At 47.5% G+C, this 21,188-nt stretch overlaps 1 protein-coding gene across 1 annotated transcript in view; it reads left to right on the top strand.

Moving 5' to 3' along the window:
• LOC144105152 (uncharacterized) overlaps positions 1–21,188 on the top strand; it is a 102,539-nt gene that overhangs the window by 1,061 nt on the left and 80,290 nt on the right. Inside the window, exons 2-3 of the mRNA XM_077638319.1 lie at positions 13,218–13,315; positions 16,295–16,493. Of these exons, the coding sequence (XP_077494445.1) occupies positions 13,218–13,315; positions 16,295–16,493 (297 nt within the window). The remainder of the gene's footprint in view (positions 1–13,217; positions 13,316–16,294; positions 16,494–21,188) is intronic.

Raw genomic sequence — 21,188 nt, 5'->3', positions numbered from 1 at the left:
GTGTTCATACGTTATAATACTGGCCTTTCTTTTGGCACTTGCTTTAAGGGTTCAGCATTGCTGCTAGTCTCTTCGCGAGGCAATTTTGGAAAATTGGTAAAGACAACTTCGAAAGGTAAAAATTAACAAGGTGTAACAAAACATCAATGAAGCCGCAGTAGCACAGTGCATTCTGAGTTCGCTTTATGGCAATAAAAGTTGGGAGGATAATAACGCGGTAGTTATCGATTAGTTTCCTCAAATTGATCTGCCTTTGTTCCGGAGCTACAACTGACCACTGTAGCAGAGTAATTGTAATGGGTTACTTATTCTGCGTAACGTGTACAAGAATGTTAAGGCAAAATGCTGCCGAACATGAGGACATGGGTTCGATCCTGTCCTCCGCGGCCACGTTTAAGCTCATAGGGAAGGTAAGACACCACTGAAATGAGAGACCTTTGCGCATGCGAGAGGACTCCCGGTGGAAAAAACAATCTAAGGCCCTCTGCAGCAGCCTTATAGTAGTCCACGTCTCTACTTAGAGGTGTTAAGCCAAACATACCATCATCATCATCATCAGCCAGGTACACCACTGCAGGGCAAAGGCCTCTCCAATGTGGTTCAAATCAACCCTATCCTTTGTCAGCTGCGCGCACCTTTTGCTTGCAAATTTCTTAATCTCGTCCGCCCACCTAGTCTTCTGCCGCCCCCTGTTGCGCTTGCCTTCTCTTGGAATCCACTTTATAACCGTTAAGGACCAGCGGTTATCTTGCCTTAACGTTACACGCCCTTCGGAAGCCCATTTTGTCCTCTAGATTTCAACTAGGATGCTATAAACACGCGTTTATTCTCTCACCCACTCTGGCCGCTTCCGTTCTCTTAACATTACACCTATCATTTTTGTTTTCATGGCTCGCTGCAGAGTTCTTAAGTTAAGCTGAACCCTTTTTGTTAGCCTCCACGTTTCTGCCCCATAGGTGAATACCCGCAGGATACAGCTGTTCTACACTTTTGTCTTCAGGGATATTGGTAAACTACCATTGATGATCTGAGAGAACCTGCCATGAGCGCTTTACCCCATTCTTATCCTTCTAGTTCTCCTCTCATGGTCCGGATCTGCAGCCACTACCTGCGCCAAGTAGACGTATCCCCTTACCACGTCCAGCATCTCGCTGCCAATTGTAAACTGCGGTTCTCTTCCTAGATGGTTGACCATTACTTTGGTTTTCGGAATGTTTTCCAGACCCACCGTTCTGCTCTGCTTGTTTAACTAATTGATCAGGATTTGCAGTTCACCTCCGGAGTGACATCATCATCATCATCATCATCATCATCATCATCAGCCTTACTACACCCACTGCAGGGCAAAGGCCTCTCCCATGTCTCTCCAATTAACCCTATCCTTTGCCAGCTGCATCCACCCTTTGCCTGCAAACTTCTTAATCTCATCCGCCCACCTAACCTTCTGCCGCCCCCTGCTACGCTTACTTTCTCTTGGAACCCACTCCGTTACCCTTAAGGACCAGCGGTTATCTTGCCTTCGCATTACATGCCCTGCCCAAGCCCATTTCTTTCTCTTGATTTTGACTAGGATGTCATTAACCCGTGTTTGTTCCCTCACCCACTCTGCCCGCTTCCGATCTCTTAACGTTACACCTATCATTTTTCTTTCCATGGCTCGCTGCGTTGTCCTTAACCTAAGCTGAACTCTTTTCGTTAGCCTCCACGTTTCTGCCCCGTAGGTGAGTACCGGTAAGATTATGCTGTTGTACACTTTCCTCTTGAGGGAAATTGGTAAACTGCCACTCATGATCGGCGAGAATTTGCCATATGCGCTCCAGCCCATTCTTATCCTTCTAGTTATCTCCCTCTCATGATCCGGATCAGCTGTCACTACCTGCCCTAAGTAGACGTATTCCGGCACAATTTCTAGGCTCTCGCTGCCGATTGTGAACTGTTGTTCCCTTGCTAGGCTGTTGAACATTACCTTGGTTTTCTGCATGTTAATTTTTAGACCCATCGATCTGCTCTGCCTGTCTAAGTCATTGATCATGATTTGCAGTTCACCTCCTGAGTGACTCAGCAAGGCAATGTCATCAGCAAATCGCAGATTATTTAGGTATTCTCCATTTATTCTTATTCCCAACTGTTCCCAATTCAGGCCTCGTAATACCTCCTGCAAGCACGCAGTGAATAGCATTGGCGAGATCGTGTCTCCTTGCCTGACACCTTTCCTTATTAGAATTTTCTTGCTGATTTTTTATGGATGAATATTGCAACTGTGCAGTTGCTATATATATGTATATATATATATATATATATATATGTTACGAACGTAGGTTGCGTTGGCTCCGCAGAATAAAGATTTAAGAGAAGTGGGCACTTCTACAAAGACACTTTTATTTATCAACGTTTCGACCGCGGTGCGGTCTTCTTCAGGACTGTAGTGGTCTCGCGTCAGATGGACGTTTTAAGTTTGTGAGCTCAAGAGGAGGGAGAAAGGAGTGTTACACGCAAATAGCAACAACGGTTCAAAAAACTGAAAAAAAAAATAAAGATGGGGGTGCGGGGAGCAGACCGGGACAATATTGGGGGAGGAAGCAAAAAAAATAGAAATAAAATAAAAAAGGGGGGAAAACTAGTATAGTAAGGAAGGGTGGGGTACAAAAGGGGATGGCGAAACGAGAGAAAGGGTGAGGAAGACGGTGCGGGGGACATGGGCAGCACGGAAACAAAACACAAACAAAATGCACAAGTGCATTTTGTTTGTGTTTTGTTTCCGTGCTGCCCATGTCCCCCGCACCGTCTTCCTCACCCTTTCTCTCGTTTCGCCATCCCCTTTTGTACCCCACCCTTCCTTACTATACTAGTTTTCCCCCCTTTTTTATTTTATTTCTATTTTTTTTGCTTCCTCCCCCAATATTGTCCCGGTCTGCTCCCCGCACCCCCATCTTTATTTTTTTTTTCAGTTTTTTGAACCGTTGTTGCTATTTGCGTGTAACACTCCTTTCTCCCTCCTCTTGAGCTCACAAACTTAAAACGTCCATCTGACGCGAGACCACTACAGTCCTGAAGAAGACCGCACCGCGGTCGAAACGTTGATAAATAAAAGTGTCTTTGTAGAAGTGCCCACTTCTCTTAAATCTATATATATATATATATATATATATATACATATATATATATATTTATCGATGTATTTTGATGTAATTCTCTTCTACACCCTGATTCCACAATGCCTTTATGACAGCTGACATGTCTTTCGAGTCAAATGCTTACTCGTAATCAATGAAGGCTCTATTTAGGGCATAGTTGTATTCTGCTCATTCCTCTGTCACCTGATTGATAGTGTGAGTACGATCTATCCTGTAATATGTTTTACGAAAGCTGCCTGATTAAAGTCTAAGGTTGCTCTGACTCTATTAGCGATTATCTTAGTAAATACTTTGCAGGCAACGGACAGTATGCTGATGGGTCTGTAAGTTTTGAAGTCCTTGGCGTCTCGTTTTTTAAGAATTAAGATGTTTGCGTACTTCGAAGCTCCTGATACGGCCGAGGTCATAAGGCACTGCATATAGAGGGTGTCTAGTTTTTCTAGCACAATTTCCCCTCCACCCTTCAACAGATTTGCTGTTACCTCATCCTCACAAGCTGCGTTTGCCCTTTGGATTGCTCCTAAGGCTTTCTTTACATCCTCTTATTTTCGTTACTGGCGGGATGACGCATTGTTGTGGGCTACTGTCCCTCTCAATACCGTTTTGTTTACACATGCCAATGTATAGATTTATGTAGAAGTCTTCGGCTACTTTAACTTTCTTATCTATATTTCTAATGACATTGCCGTCATTGTCTCTTAAAACATAAATCTGGTTTTTACATAAGCCTAGTTTCTACTTACAGCTTTTAGGCTGCCGCCTTTCTTTATAGCTTGCTTCATCCTCTTCATAATAAACTGCCTTATGTCGGCTACCTTTCGCTTATTTATTAACTTCGATAGCTCTGCTCTGCTAGTTCTATTCCCTCTGTAGGGTTAGACGCCATCATGTTTTGGCGTTTCTTAATCAGATTTTTCGGCTGCTGAGATAGCTTGCCGATATCCTGTCGAACTGCCATACCACCTACTTTTACTGCGCACTCCGTAATGATAGCTGTTAGATTGTCCTTCATTGTGTGAACATTAAGATTGTCTTCATCAGCTATAGCTTAATATCTGTTTTGCAGTGATATCCTGAATTCCTCAATTTTCCTGTTACCGCTAATTCGTTAATGGGCTTCCTTTTCCCTAGCTCCTTCCGCTCCCTCTTCAAGTCCGAGCTAATTGGAGACCTTGTAGCAGCAGCAGCGGCTTTACGCACCAGGAGCAGCACTAGCCGCCGAAGATAATGACGTCAAACTGCAGCTGAATTGAGCTCCCTCCTCGTTCCGGTGATACGCGCGGTTTGGCTGCACATCATCATACGTTCTAGCACTTCGGCCAGTAAATCAATCATATCCTTCATTGTGAAGGCCTCATACTGATTGGCGCGGCAATCTGGGGACCTGGACGTCCGCTCGAACACCCGCTCCTACCATGGCCAACGCCGACGACAACGCCTCCGCCATGCCCGGTGCCGGGCCTTCCAACGCAGTCTCTGCTCTGTCCCTTTGCCTTCCCCAGTTCTCGGAAGCCGATTCTCAACTCTGGCTCGCTCAAGTCAAGAGCTAGTTCACTATTGGCCGCAGCACCACCCAGACGCAGAAGTTTCATCCCGTCGCTGCGTCGCTACCAATTGAGATGGCCGCCGATGTCCGCGACTTTCTCATAACTCCGCCGCCTCGGCCTCGTATGACAAGTTGCCTGTTAGGCTCATCAAGCGAACAGCTGTCTCGGAATATAGCCGCCTGCAGCAGCTCATCTCCTTCGAAGAACTAGGTGACCGCAAACTAACACACTTGCTGCGCCGGCTCTAGCAGCTCCTGGGCCACAAGGCTGAAATCTTTGACCCAGCCTTCCTGCGTGAGTTTTTCTTTCAGCGCTTGCCGTCGTCGGTCCGCCTGGTGCTTGTACCCGCCCAGGGGTTGTCTTTGAAGAAGCTCGCTGAGCTGGCGGATTCTGTCGTAAACGCTTCCTACTGCAAAATTTCTCTCGGCGAAGTATCCCAGCCTTTCCACCCTGCCATCATCTCTTCCCTCCCGCGTGGACCTTCACACCCCCCGTAACGCCTTCCACGCCCAGATCACACGTCTCTCCGACCAAGTCGCCGCACTGTCGACCTCCCGCTCTCTTTCGACTTCACGTCACCAGACCTCGCCTTCCCGACGTAGTGTTGCCCTATCTCTTCAAACCAGCAAGTGCTGGTATCACCGCACCTTTGGCGAAGCAGCGCGTCGGTGTACTCCTCCCAGTCGCTTCCAGGGAAATTTCCCACGACACCACTAGAATCGGCAAGTGGTGTCACCCCGTAGAACAGCCGCTTATTCTTCATTGGCAACTACATATCGGGCCTCCGTTTTTTTGTCGACACCAGAGCAGAGGTGAGCGTGCTCACCTGCAGCATTACATCCTCACCTTCTCGCCACACTGGCCCATCGCTACAAGCCGCAAACCTCACCCCGATCGCTACATACGGCGAACATGGTCTCACACTCTGTTTGGGCCTCCGAAGGGTTCCGCTGGGTTTTCTCGTAGCGGAAGTACGTTACCCAATCCTCGGAGCTGATTTCTTGCGCCACTACAATCTTCTGGCCAACATCTCGTGCTGGTCAAGTGTCTCGTGGACGGCGCGACAAACCTCTCTGTTAAGGGCCTCGTCTTCGAGAACCACTTGTCAGTATACCCAGCCCACACCAATACGCCTACGAGATCCTCCTGGAAGAATAGCCTTCGCTTCTCCATCCTTCAAACTCCTTACTTCCCGTCAAACACTAGATCACGCATAACATTGTGCCCACTGGCCCGCCCACACACGCTCGAGCCCGTCGCCTTGCGCCAGACCGTTTACAGATCACCCGCCTCGAGTTCGAACATATCCTGGAGCTCGGCATTATCCGCCCTTCATCTAGACCATGGGCGTCCCCTCTGCACATGGTACCGAAAAAATCCCCAGGGATGGCGCCCCTGTGGCGATTACCGCGTCATCAACAACGCTATAGTAGCAGACCGTTATCCCCTACCTCATATCGCAGATATTACCGCCGTGCTGCAGGGCGCAACAATATTCTCTAAAACCGATCTCGTCAAGGCCTACTACCAAATCCCCACAGAACCATCCGATGTTCCCAAAACTGTAATCATCAGACTATTAGGCCTCTTCGAATACCTCCGCAGGTCACTTGGCCTCCGTAACTCTGGCCAGATATTTCAACACTTCGTGGACACAGTTACAAAAGGTGTCCCCTTCTGCATGACTATATCGATGACCTACTCGTATTCAGCTGCGATACAGAGCAGCACTTGCAACACCTCCGGCAGCTTGTTAAATGTCTCTCTGATTACGGCATGATCACCAAGAGAGCAAAATGTGAATTCAGCAAGTCGGAGCTTGACTTATTTGGTCACCGTGTGAACCGCTCCGCCATCTGGCCTCTCCCATCAAAAGTCCAGGCCATCCAAGTCTTTCCGCAGCCTGCCTCAATCCGCAAGCTCTGTGAATTTCTCAGCCATATCAATTTTTATCGCCGTTTTATTCCTCGCTGTGCTGCTCTCCTAAAACCATCGATAGACATTATTCAAGGCAGGAAAGCATAATACGCATGACGGAACTGGTCTTCAGCTGCTGTGGATTTTTTCCAGGCTGCCAAAGGGAAACTATCCGACGTGACTCTCCTTGCCCACCCACGCCCTGATGCACCCCTACACCTCATGACCGACGCCTTCGACTCCGGTTTTGGAGCTCTGCTACACCAGCTCGCGGATGGTTCTCGGAGCCCTCTATCTTTTTCTCCCTCAAGCTTTCAGCTGCCGAAATCCACTACAGTACTTTCGCCCGCCAACTTATCTCCATGTACATGTCCGTGCGGAATTTCAAGCACCTCCTAGAAGGTCGGCAGTTCTACATCGTCACCGACCACAAACCACTTATTTTTGCCATCAAATCGGGGAGCGGTAAGTTCTCGCCCCGTGAAATTCGTCCCATTTCATACGTGGTAGAATTCGCGACCGACGTCAGACATGTGCAAGATCTGGATACAGCCAAGGCGGATGCTCTGTTACTGCTTCCCTCGCCTCTGCTGCTCCAGTACCGAACCTCGACTTCACCGCCCTCGAATATGCACAGCAACACGATTCGGAAGTTATGGACCTTCGGAAGAACCTTCGTTCGCTGGTTCTCCGGGAAATTCTCCTCCTACGTGCCCCGTCCCCATCATCTGCGACACTTGGGCTGGCACTCCGCGCCCTTTGGTCCCCTCTGTCTTTCGCCGTCTTGTCTTTGATGCCCTGCACAAAGCATCTTCTCACTAACCGTTAAGCCTGGCCCTGCATAAACAAGGACGCGCGCCTGGGCCCGTGCCTGCCTGGCTTACCAGCAGTCTAAGACTAAGTGACACACGGCCTCTCTCTTAGGCTTGTTCCCTCCGATCTCAGCCTGTTTGGACAACGTCCACATCGATATCTTCGGTCCTTGGCCACCTTCCGCTTTACAGTCGTATCTCCTTACTTGCATCGATCGGTTTACTAGCTGGCCCGAAGCGTTCCCTCTGGTTGACGACACCAGTGACATCATCGCCAGAACCTTCGTTGCCGGCTCGGTCTGCTGGTGCGGGGTTCCCTCGACCATCACCGCTGCCCGTAGCACCCAGTTTGAGTCTTCACTTTTCAATACCCTTATGACTTTAGGTGCAACTTTTCGAATTAGAACTACTGCTTACCATCCCACCGACAACGGTATGATCGAACGCTTCCATCATTTGCTGAAAACATCCCTCAAAGCCCAACTCGACACCACCTGTTGGACTGCCTCCCTACCGCTGGTTCTGCTCAGCCTCCGTGCTACACTGAAACAAAGTCTTCGTTGAACTCCGGAAGAGATTGTCTTCGGCTCACCTCAGCGTTTTTGTGGCGAATTTTTCGAGTCTACCGATACATCTACAAGTTCCAAACCAACCGATTACTTGACGCAGCTCCGCTATTTTTGCCGTTGTCTCAGAGCGCCACATCTCCGACTCCAGTGTCGACCGTCTTCACATGTTCCATACGAACTTGCGACTTGCGCGCACGTGTTTGTTCGCCGATACGCAAGGCTCTTCAGCGCCACAACGACGGCCCCTTCCGCGTACTCGAAAGAACATGGAAGTTCTTCATCGTCGACATTCATGGGCGCACCGATATCATTTCAATCGACCACTTGATACCAGCCTTCACAGAGGACGCCCCGCCAACTGGACCTTTATGTGGCTTTCTCTGCCCCAACCGGCCGGCTGCCCTCCCGCGCCATCTTTCTCTGCCACTCCTCAGAAGCGGAAAGTATCGTTCCGGGTCCCAGCTTCACCGGACTCCTTCACTAGCGGGGGGGGGGGGGGGGGGTCTACTGGGTCTACTGTAGCAGCAACGGTGGCTTTACGCAGCAGAAGCAGCACCAGCTGCCGTAGATGATGATGCCGAACTGCAGCTGAATTGTGTTCCCTCGTCGCGCCGGCGCCACGTGCGGTTCGGCTGCACTTTATCATACATTCTAAAACTTCAGCCGGTAAATCAATACTTTCTTTCACTGTGCCGGCCTCATACTGTTCGGCGGGACAACCTTACCCTTTTGTGGTCGCCACAACGCACATTTCCGTGGACGTCCACATCATGAACGATGCCTGTTTGAGCGTATAGTATGAAGTCGATTTCATTTTTAGTCTCACCATGGAGGCTCTTTCAGGTCCGCTTCCTGTTAACGCACTTACGAAAGAAAGCATTCATAATAGGTAAATTATTTCTATCCGCGAACTCTACTAATAACTCTACACAGCTAGTCCTAGAACCGCTCATAGTCGCCTGACGCCTGGTGCGAGCCTCCTTTTTGCCCACCTTCACATTGAAGTCGCCCATCAGTACAGTGTACTGTGATTTTACTGTGTTAATTGCCGATCCCACGTTTTCATAGAAGCGTTCGACGGTCTGGTCATCATAACTGGATGTAGGCGCTTAGTCCTGCCCCACCTTCAGCTTGTACCTCCCATTGAAACTAATAACAATAGCTGCCACCCTTTCGTTAGTACTATAGAACTTCTCTATGTTGCCAGCTATATGCTGATTAATGAGGAATCTCACGCCTAGTTTTGTCTATCCGCTAATCCGCAATAGCACAGTATGCACCCGTCCTTGAGTACTACATACACCTCACCTGTCTTCCTTACTTTACTAAGCCCTGTGACATCCGATTGAATGCCCGCTTGTTCTTCGAACAGCACTGCTAGGCTAGCCTCACTAGGTCAGGATCTAGCGTTAAACGTTGCCATGTTCATATTCCAGTGGCGGCCTATTCGGCGATAGAGGTTCTTAGCACACTCCGCTGTGTGGCAGGTCTAACCGCCTCGTTGGTCAGTAGGTCCACAGCCGCTAGAGACTGAGGGCCGAGGGTTAATTGGTTTGTTCATAGAAAAAGCAAATGAAGCGATGGCGTAGAGGGAGAGCGTCCGCCTCGCATGCAAGAAGACCGGGGTTTTAATTCCGGTTTCGCACAATTCTCTACCGGGTTTGAAAAAAGAGCATGTCAATAAAATTGCATAACCAGGCGTGAGGCGCAGCCTGATTTCGGTGACCAGAACCGAAAATACACTCCCTCACCAGAGCAGGGCCCACCCTGCTGTAGTATTTGGCCACAATCTTCTGTGAACAAGCACATACCGTACAATGCAGTTTATTATGATACCAGTACTTCTCCGTACTACTGAGAATCCAATCATCGACTGTATTAGGCTCCTGAGAGCCCCCCAAGAACCCCTCCCACCACCAAACCACCAATTTGCCTCCCTCCACAAGCCATAAGCCGCAAGAAGGCAACGCGGGAGGAGAAATAAACAGGAACGGCGAAATCCAATACGAATACTCAGTGAGAGAGGTATCGCTTGAGAAGAAGCACGTAGTAACCATTTCGAACTATTCCGCGGCCACGTGAATTAAGAGCCCGGCTGGAGGGCTTTCTCACAAAGTGGCCGCTTGTGCCCAGAAGCTGGATCAGCGGCTTAAGTCCCGGATGCTGTTCCAGTGGCCAAGCTCTTTTTTAAGCGACAAGCTACTGGACACCATTTCTCTCCGATCTGATTGAGTTTCAAGCTGCTATTATGGTGGCGCGGAGGAAGCGTCGGTCAGCCGATAGGGTGTCGGCATGGCAAATGTTGTTATCGCGGCTTGTTTGTAGAGTGCTATGGCTTTCTCCTCTCGGAGAGCCTTGCGCCTGCAGAAGCGTAGCAGAGGCGCTGTGCTGCTGATTGTGGCCACTGTTCAGGCTAATACCCGAGGAGACAGATTTAAAGCTCAGGCATCCAGGAGGACGAGTAAGAAATTCGTATACAACCGGGGGTTCTTTGCATTCGGCTTAGAAAGATGGGCGCATTGTTTTTGTTTACCTCTGCAGACAGGGCAACCACACGTGTCACCACACCGTCGTATTGTGCTCGCAACGTAGCGGCAGCGCTATGTGGTGACGAGGGCGGCTTGAGGAAAAATGCTGCTCCAGCAATATAGTTTGAATTTATTGCCTAACACTGGTGTGCGAAAAAGGCATCCTATGTGTATACCGGCCTGGATTCTTGAAGACACAAATTTTGTTCTTTTTGTAGGCTTTAATATGCAGCTTGTTTACCGTCATGAAAGCTTTCTTTTTACGAGGGCACCGTTTCGTGCTCGTTTAAGCAGAGATAGTGGTGCCTGAACTTAAGGAGAGACAAAGATATTTTGCATTTTTCAAGCTCGTAGTGCCAAACAATAATTTTAGACAACAGTGAAGCGGGAAGGAGGAAGGCGCCATTAGAGTGCTCATCCAACATTGAATCCACAGTGACTCGCGACAGGCAGTTTTTTTTTGGAAGGCTTGCGCCAAGAATTGTGAATTATACTGATATCAAAATTGAAGTGCCCGGGTCTCAGGTTTCAGCGATAAAACAAGCAGAGCCAAGGAAACTTCTAAAAGGTATAAAAACAGGTGAAGATCCGTGAAAAATTTTAACGAGTATCCCTGCTGGTATAAGCGAATGGCATACGCTATAAATCTTTCGAGTCCCCCTGTCCCTAGAAAAGCACAGGACCTAAATCCGCAAACGTTCCATCTTGTTGGTGCCTTACTTGCGCTTTGCGTTTGTTCTATTTCAGTGGTGGGGCAGGTTGCAGGCATTGCAGAACAGCTTTGAATGCTGTCGTGCCACTTCTCATCGCAACATCGCTGCTTCGTTTGCTTGGTGTGTGCCGTGCTGGTATTCGTTGAAATGTCCTAAAGAATCATCATAAGTACTCAAGCGCACATTTATGCGGACTTGCTTCTTTTCTGCATTTTCAGGAAATTGCGACACTAGCCGCCTCTTTGCGGGACAGGTCTACTCCTCTACGATCACTGTTTGGGCAAAACAATCTGGTCTTAAGTAATGCTTCATTTTTCTTGCTTTAGTGTTATATCCGAGGACAAAAATACCTAGAGAACATTCAGAAGACGTTTAGTAAAATTTATAGGTTCCAAATTAAGGCACTGGGTCCTTTCAGTAAGGAGGACAAATTCACCACATCAAGCCAGCCAGAACTGCATTCATAACGCGCTGGAAGGCTGCTGCTAAGGTAGCCTCAATGAATTTATCAAGAACTCTATGAGGCTATCTGGCTTGACTACGCCGGTTGGCCCTTGTTCTCATTATTTAAAATCGGTCTGCTTTTGGCGCTCTAGAGATCCTCTGTTCTGCACTGCGTAGCGTTCCAGAGTGCGCTGTGTTTTGTCGATCCGGGGTGCAGGCAGGTGTCCGTCAAATCGCTGCTGTTCTGTTGGAGAGCTTTAAAGAAGCGCTATGGCCTCCTTCCTTTCTTAAGACGAGGCTCTCGTCTTGTGGCCATCTTTTCAGGTGGTGGAGGTTGCAGCGAGTCTCGCCAAAGACAAGTGGTAGTGGCTTTTGCAGATCAGTGTGGCGTATTCGTCGATGCTGACTCAGTGGTTTTCTTAAGTTGATTGTCGAAACGTGCCGTAGGAGTAAAGCGGCAGTGATAATTTTGAACTGGATTCCCCAGTTCAAGTGCGATGACAGTACACAAAGGTGGCATTTCACCACAGGACATGATATCAGCGCCCAGAGGAAAGACAGGTGTGAAGAGTGAGAGTGGGCCCCAGTGTCAATTGTTTCGTCGTCGCTTGGCACTTTTTTGTTGCCACTGTGACAATTTCATCTGATCGAGGGTCGTTCGACTAATGCTGAATTGTTTTCTCTTCTCCTGGCAAAATGTTTCTTATGCGAATGGGTGGAAATTTGCTATCACCACAGATGCTCCAATGAAAACTGTGATGATGCACTGGAGGTGTGATACGTTCCATAAAATTCTACAACGGTTGATTTAGTTTATCGATTTGGAGGAGAGAATATTCATGTTCTCAACTTGTCTTCGGTACCAACCCTACTAAATTGTGTGTAGGCTTGGAGGGTCTTCTATTTGGATCACGGCACATTTGGATTGGCTTTAAAGCATTAACATACCAAAGCGAGCCAGCCTGTGAGGGACACCGTAGTGAAGTGCTCAGGATAACTTCAACCACGGTGGGTTCTGTAACATTACCGATACCGCGGAGCGCTACCACTGAGCTTCCATCGAAATGCGACCATCGCAGGCGTGATTGAACCTGACGCTTTCGTGTACTGTACGATGCCAGTGCACGTAAAAGACCCTATATGGTTGTAATTATCCAGAGCCCAGTAATACAGCGTTCCTCATAGCGTTAATCGCTTTCGGACGTTAATCTTATAAAGCCAAAGCGATTATGCATATTCCTATTCGCTTACTCTTTCAAACGCACGGTTTTTCAATATAGAATTAGTGATTCTTCTATCATGTTTGACTGAAGGTCTGTTTTGTAGTATGTTTTATGCCTTTTCTCACATAAGTATTAAGGAGCCCTTATTATGTTATCTTTGTCTGTTTATCGTATATAGTGAAGATATATATGTATTGTTTCGATTCAGCGCGCTGTCGCTTGGTCTGGTAATCACGTTTTACATGCAATTTAGTCGCGTGCCAGGAAGAAGAGCGGCAGAGATATTAAAAAAAGTAGCAAATGCATAACGACCATTGCTCTCAATTACAGAACCTGAAGGACATCACTAGAGAGACTTCATTTCAAAGGCCTGGGCCAAATGTAGTGGGCTTCACGTTTCGTGTGTTCGCATACTGCGTATCACTAAAGTAAGTCCCTTATAGTCATTTGGATACCAACAAGGATTCCGATATAATAGAAATACAGAGATCATGTTGTCGCGTCTCCTAAGTGTGAATATTGAAAGGCAAAAACAGTGCATGTGTTTTGTGACTGCCTAAACAAAAACTCCCGCCTTTTCCTCGTCATGTTTCAGTTTTCAATGGTAAATTGTAGCTCATATTTAGGCCCACTTATGCGTTGGTAACTCTTGACAAGTATACCTACGTGGTGATGAAGCGCGCCACTTTTATGGTGTGCACTTTTCAGGTGATTATGAAGACCTTGAAAACAAAAGGGGGAGTTTGAGCGGATAAATGCGATTGAGGTTATATGGGATTTCTTTTGCCTGCTTAAGGCACGTGTACAAAAATAACAGACAGTGGTGGTATTGAGTGATTTCTCAAGATAGCCGAGAAATTATCGCAAGAAAGCATTGAATTCAGTGCCTTAAGTTCGTGAATTGAGCGATTTCCTAATTATGTGCTTGCTCATTATCCTGCTAAAGTTTCTGCAATTATGTTTCGTACCATTGTCTGCTTGACATGGCAAGCTATTCTTAGAAGCGAGCAAAGTCCAAACAGTGGTACTTGAATTTTTTTTTGTACCGCCGATGCATTTAGAAACTCTCGAATGTCCAATTAGAAATGCCGCTTCTTCACTTTAAATGTCCGCCAACGTACGTAAAACCATTTAATATTAATCTCAGAATTATAGCACGGCTACTAAACGAGTTGTCGCTGAGAGTGTTGCTACGTAATTTTCACCGCATTCTGCTGCACAGTGGCGGCCGGCTGACACGCTCGTCTGCCTGACGGCAAAAATAAGCATGTTTTTTTTTACTCCTAAAACTGTGTTAGTTGAACTGAGAACGCGGTGTTCCTGCGTAGTGAATCTAAAATGAAATGGCTTGATGCCTTACGATGTTAATGATCTGGACGTAGGGCATTCCTATTTAGCCTAGTATTCGCTAGAAAAAAATCGCGACTGCTGCAAGGAAATAAACACAGGCGATTTGCACCACGCCTTGTTGGCGCGAGAGGGATTCAAAGAACCTCTATTGGTATCGTAACCACCGTAGTGTCGTAGTGGCTAAGAAATTTGGCGGCTGAGGGTGAGGTTAACTGAACCTGACTGATGAATATTGGTTGACTTAAAATCAAGAAAACCGTGTCTACTGTCCAAGAAAAGTTCGTGTGAAAGGACACCCGACATTTTGAATTAATTCAGGAGGATGCACAACGAGGTTTCGTAAGCCCATGTACAGTTTATGGACGATTCATATCCCATTCCAACACCATAGTATCACTGTCATCAGTATTGATGTAAACTTAAGGCAGTCAATGTGGAATAAAACACGAACAGCGCCCAAGAACAAATACAATTTTTTCAGCTGCGCTCTTTCAGGTGCAGTATCAAAATAACCTAACTCTACAAAGTAAATATTTTTTGTCTGGTCGCACCATAATGTTTGGGAACAAAGTAGAAAAATATAGCATGCGAGTGTTCATGTTTTACTTATTTTACTATACGTAAAGTTCTTGTACGTCCCTAGTGGTGCGCGGTGTCTTTGCAGCGATTTAATATTATATTTTCAGTTAACCACATCAGCAGCTACTGAATATCTGGTGTCCAGTTAGCCACATATAGGAGTTATTCTCAAACTTCTGAACCACGGTTGTCGCCAGACATCGCTCGTTACGTGTGGGACAGAGGTTGATCAAATTCTTCTTTGCTAAAGGAAGGTGGCTCCAACAGCATGAGACTGCGGCAGTAATATGTGGTGGCCTCCACGTTGCCTTAAAAAGCTCAATCCAACTGAGATTCCTTATGCCGACACCTTGGTATAAGGCTGAGAGCCGGACTATTAACACGGTGTGAATCCTTCTGCAGTACACCGCTTTCGTTAGAGAGAGACAAAGGGCGTTTTATTTCGGGAATGAACGCCTGAACGAATCAACCAAACAAATCCGCTATTTGTTTTATTCTGGACGCTTTACTAAAAAAATTACGTAGGAACGCTATCGAAGTTCAGTGAATTTCTTGAGCAAATTCGTTTCTGCTATTATTTCACGGTTCCTTTCTCTGGGTGATACAGGGCAGTGTGCAGCTGGGGTTGAACACTAGCGCGACCAAATTCTTGCGACAGCCGAACTACTCACTAAAAACGACGCGCGTATAAAAGGCGCTATTTAAAGGAAACGAATAAAGTACCTCCGCCTATTCTGAATCGGCTATGGCTTCGAAAAAAATCCTCAGCGGTATAGCTTTACGCCACATACAATAGTCCCATCGAAACAACTGGCAGTATAAAAATAAAACTATTCATCGCAGAAAGAAATAGATATCTCAATGCCTCTCTTGATTTGTCGTCTGAAATAAAAGACGCCGCTGTATACAAAAGTGACCGAGTAGCCACAGATCAAAACAGGTCACCCGCGTTGTCCCATGGATGAAGGAACGAAGCGCCTTAAGGCATCATCTTTGCTCCGCTATGCTCCGCTAGAGAACGCAGACCGAGTGGGCTTGGAAGGGACAGGATTCCTTGCGAGAACCTATAAACTGAGTGGTATGTCCTTTCTTCCACCTTTACGATTGCATTCCGAGCCGAAAGAATTGTCGCAGTAGATATCGTTGCTATGCGATAGGGGCTACAACGTTATAATTAGAATCATACTCTCGCCATTTATTCCTCGCTGTGATCCGACGCTCTGTTCGCTCATAAATGCAGAACCATGCAGCATGCCATTTAGTTTTCGGCACTATCATCTCATAATCACGTCCAGCGACATCATTAGGACGATTTTATTTATCACTTGTATGGTCATCAGCTAAGACATCACATTTAGCGCCTTCAGATGAACACTTTGGCTGAACCACAAGGCACTTGGAAGCCTCTCTTTACGTAACACCTGACTCAATCTACTCTGCATAAATTGAAGCAAGTTTTTTTTCTTCACTGCTTTCAGCGGCTGGACAGAAGTGAAGCTAGACTACCAAGACACGTTCCGCGTGTCGGCGAGGGTGCGTAGTCGTTTTGGAGGCCAGGTTGACGCCCCGACAAGAGGAAAGACCAACTCTTCGACTACAATCAGAAGTAACATATATATAAAGGAAGGACAATTCTTTTCGCTCGCAGTTAGACTAGAGAACGAGAAACTTTTGAAGGTATGTTATTTGAATTGTACGTTTATAAAAACGCCGCGTCATTTGAAAATGAAGCTACCATATATGATGTGAACCACCAGCAGTGCCTGTTAAACAAAAGTAAGGCATTGATCTGTGCTGGTCTTCATTTTTCGGTCCAAAAATATGCATTAACGATGACCTCATCACTAGCTGCAAAATACGCTGATTGTTGTGAAATATTTTATGTGACCGCACAAGAACCTCATTGGCGCTGAAAGTCGTTTTCGACTGTCGGCATTGATATCACATGCTTTCCTACAGTGTCCTGTTCTTTGTAGCAGCGATCATGATATATGGTCACAGAACAGATGCAGCAGTTTGCACTGAACAGAATGATCGAGAAATAAGAATAGGAATTCCGCAAAACAGCTTAATGGGGCGTGTAAAGCAGCCTACAATGAAAGAAACGATAGCAAAAACTTTTCATGGCGAAAAATGCCACCGTTTTGTGACAAACATAATTTAATTTACTCAGTAAAGCTTTGTAGCAAAGCGCTACCCAGTCACAGTTTATTTGCACGATAGATAAGAGGCGTCGTGCTCGAGATACAGACTGTTCCGAATACAAGACGACCTGGTCATGAGCACAGACACCGCACTTTCCACAGTAGACAGGAGCAGTGCTATGAAATATCACAAGCAGAATGAACAGATTCAAGCCACCGGGTTCTCATAACATCTGATGCCCCGCCGCGGTGGCTCAGTGGTTAGGGCGCTCGACTACTGATCCGGAGTTCCCGGGTTCGAACCCGACCGCGGCGGCTGCGTTTTTATGGAGGAAAAACGCTAAGGCGCCCGTGTGCTGTACGATGTCAGTGCACGTTAAAGATCCCCATGTGGTCGAAATTATTCCGGAGCCCTCCACTGCGGCACCTCTCTCTTCCTTTCTTCTTTCACTCCCTCCTTTACCCCTCCCTTACGGCGCGGTTCAGGTGTCCAACGATATATGAGACAGATACTGCGCCATTTCCTTTCCCCCCAAAACCAATTTAAAAAAAATAACATCTGATGCTGTCATCTACCCTACAACGTCAATGTGTTGTAAGGTGTGGTTCTTAAGATACTAACCCGAGTTTAAAAAACAGAAATGTTGTCAGAGAGACTAAAAATCAAGAAAATTTTGGTTTGAGACATAAATTTCACCCATTCCATCAGGGGCATTTCGTGGATAGACCGCAGTGTTTTAAAATCGAGGAGAAATACAGCCACTTTAAACGCGCAGAGTTCGGGATTCAAAAGGAAGTACAGTCGCGAGCAAAAAAGATTAGCACCACTGACGGGCCACAGGAGCGGCCGATAGCAACGCCTCGCGCGAGCACGCCATTATATAAAAAGTGTCAACTGTGAATGCAAAGCATGGCGCCTCGCCAGACGCATGATGCGATTTTCACCGCTACGTGGACGTCATCACCATAATCGTTTTTACTCGCGACTGTACACTGGAGCCATAACATTCGCTACTTGTGTATGTGCTTTGGGATGTTGAAAACGCATTAAGAATGTTCTTATATGCAGAAGACACTGCACTAGATCTCTAGATATCCCACGACTTGGCTCGGGACGTAAAAAAGTTTCGGCGGGTGACACAGATTTCAACGTAATGAAAAAAGTCCCAACATTACATAATCCCAGAAAATAAAGCTTATGCCTTTCAGCAACCCGCCGAAATAAGTTGTATTAATTGAGCCGCTTCTCTTAAATCATTCGTATTGCAATCCTTGCGTAGTTGTTACATTGCATTTGGAGCAGTGGCCAAGTATCTTGGGTTCATTTATGTGACCTTTCATCGAAAACAGTGGCGTGAAGTACTTGTGTAGTCGACTCAGAGCTGCTTTAGAATTTTGTACAACCTTAGAGATACAGCCATAATCAACGTAAGGATAACACAGATGTCATTAGGTGAATCAGTATAACTTACTGTATTACACCATATGGAACTTTCTTTTACTACAGAATTAAAGCTGTGAATTCTAGAGGCCCGTGTACTCTGCGATGTCAGTGCACGTTAAAGAACCCCAGGTGGTCAAAATTTCCGCAGCCCTTCACTACGGCGTCTCTCATAGCCTGAGTCGCTTTGGGACGTTAAACCCTCATAAACCAAACCAGAATTAAAGCTATATATTGCATAAAAAATAACAATAAAACAATGCTTACCAGTACAGGGTTCGAACAGGCTATAAAGAATGACAATACACATTACTCGGGAATCTCAAGTTGTAGGAACGATTTCATTGCTCTTTGCTCGCACGTTGTCAATTTGGTAAAGATTTGAAGACATCTGTTTATAAAAGTTTAGCCTTATTAAACATTGAAAAGTACCTTAAATCCCAATGCAATGAAATTTATGAAAAAATCCGACTGTCTTTTACGGTCTCATATAATTAATGCATTATATGAAGAATTTCGCAATCCCTCATCAAAATGAACAATGGTAACGGAGAAAAAGATAACCTGCTTATCTTCGCAAAGCGATATCCGAGAGTTCATGATATGAACAAATTAGGCGTTGTGAAGAAGATGAGGACCCAGACAAAGCAGATGACTCGTGAAAACGAAGAATATGGCCCTTCGCGTCAGCCGTATTGCTATCGCGACGTGTGTCTGTGCCCGACCTGGTTGCCCTCGGATTGTTCTCGCCGCTGCTTCCTTCCTCCCAGCTCTTTTAAATAAACCCCCGCCTTACATTTGGTGGACCTGCTGGGTAACAGCCCTGGAATTGCGCAACCGTACTCTCCCGCCACCTGCGATGCCTCACGACGTTCAACATCAAGCCGTGCAAGTGGGCCCAGCTGTTACCTGCGCCGGCTCCCTTCGCCAACGGGACCCGGCCATCTTCAGTGGGATCGATGAGCAGGATGTCGAAGATTGGCTCACGTCTTACGAGAGGGTGAGCCTTTACAACAAATGCGACGATGCCACCAAACTAAATAACGTATTTTTTTATCTCAGCGGCGTTGCGAACCTGTGGTATCGGAACCACGAGGTGGACATTCGTACCTGGTCTGCTTTCAAGACAACCTTCTCCGAAGTGTTTGGTCGTCCTGCTGTCCGGAAACTCCGCGCCGAGCAACGCTTGCGTGAACGGTCTCAGCTGGTCGGCGAAAGCTTTACCAGTTACATCGAAGACGTCATTGACCTATGCAAGCGTGTCAACCTGAACATGTCAGATGCTGACAAGATTAAACACATTTTGAAGGGTGTTGACGACGAGGCCTTTCAGATGCTGGTAGCGCGGGACTTGCGCACCGTTGCTGAAGTCGTCACCCTCTGCCAAAGCTTCGAGGAGCTGCGGAAGCAGAGGCTCCTGACTCGACAGCACCTTCGACAGGTTGAGTCGCTTGCTTGACTAACGCCAACACCTGACACCTCATCACTGCTGCAACAAATCAATGACTTTGTTCCGGAAGAAGTGGCGCGTCAGCTTTCTCTTCTGCCGAACCCTACAGGGCAAGCTCCAGATTTGGCTCCGGACCTTCGACACGGCATCCAAGAGCAGGTTGCCGAGGCTCTTCCGCCCGCCCATCCGCCAGCACCTGTCGCCGCTCCGCTGACATACGCGGACGTTGTCGACCAGACGCCGCCCCCTATGGCCGCTTCGCTGACATACGCGGACGTCGTCGCCAGACCTCGACCGCATACCTATGCTTTGCCTCCAACACCTGCGCGAGCGGTGGCTCTTTCTCTTCGGCCGGCTCCGCGACTCAGCAATCCCTGGCGCGCCATCGACAACCGGCCTATCTGCTACAATTGCGGCTTGCCTGGTCATGTCGCCCGGCTTTGCCGCCGCCGTCTCCCAGTCTACGCCCCCCCTCCTCCAGCTCCCGCGTACTGGCCTTCCACGAGTCAGTACTCCGGATCTGCTGAGCCGCCGTCTAGTCGTCCTTTTTCTCCTGACCGTTCAGCCCTTTCTGGACGCCGTTCACCTTCACCGAGGCGCCGCTCCGTTTCTCCTATGCGACGTCGCCCCAATCTCCCTCAGGAGGAAAACTAGGTGCCGCAGTTCCTGAGGCGAGAACTGCGTCCCCGTCGAACTTTCCAAGGCCTCACATATCTCCTGCTAATGTGATCAAAATTTCTGTCGAGGGAATTACTGCCTTGGCCTTTGTGGACACCGCTGCTACGATTTCTGTTATGGACGAAAAGTTTTGTAGTTCGTTGAAGAAGGTAAAAACGCCGATTGCTGGACTCTCGCTCCGTACGGCCAGCGCTAAGCACATCAAGCCGTCCGCAGCGTGTACCACACGAGTTGTGATTCAGGACTCCCTCTACACGGTAGAATTCGTCGTGCTGCCTTCCTGTTCCCATCCTGTTATTCTGGGCTGGGATTTCCTTTCCGTCCCTGAAGCTATCATCGACTGTGCTCGAGCGGAAGTCGGGTTCTCTTCTCTGCCCAATAATTTTCTGGACGCTATTCCTCCAGTTGCCTGTGTTAAAGCCCTCGCCGCCGAAGACATCGACATTCCCCCGTGCTCTTCCGTTCTTGTACACTTGTCTTGCGACGCTATCGGTGCCGTCACTACCCTCTTTACTACAGGCCATACTTTTCTGCACCGCAAGTGTCTCCCTCTGCCATACGCCGTACCGACTGTGTCCGCTGGCCTTTCGATACTGTTGGTTTCTAACACGTTTTCCTGCCCTACCGCTCGGCACTTTGGTGAATGCCTCGGCAGTGTG

This window comes from Amblyomma americanum, chromosome 9 (genome assembly GCF_052857255.1).
Source record: "Amblyomma americanum isolate KBUSLIRL-KWMA chromosome 9, ASM5285725v1, whole genome shotgun sequence".
Taxonomy (NCBI): Eukaryota; Metazoa; Arthropoda; class Arachnida; order Ixodida; family Ixodidae; genus Amblyomma; species Amblyomma americanum.
The sequence above is the reverse complement of the archived record's forward strand: the minus strand, read 5'-3'. Positions and strand labels throughout refer to the sequence as shown.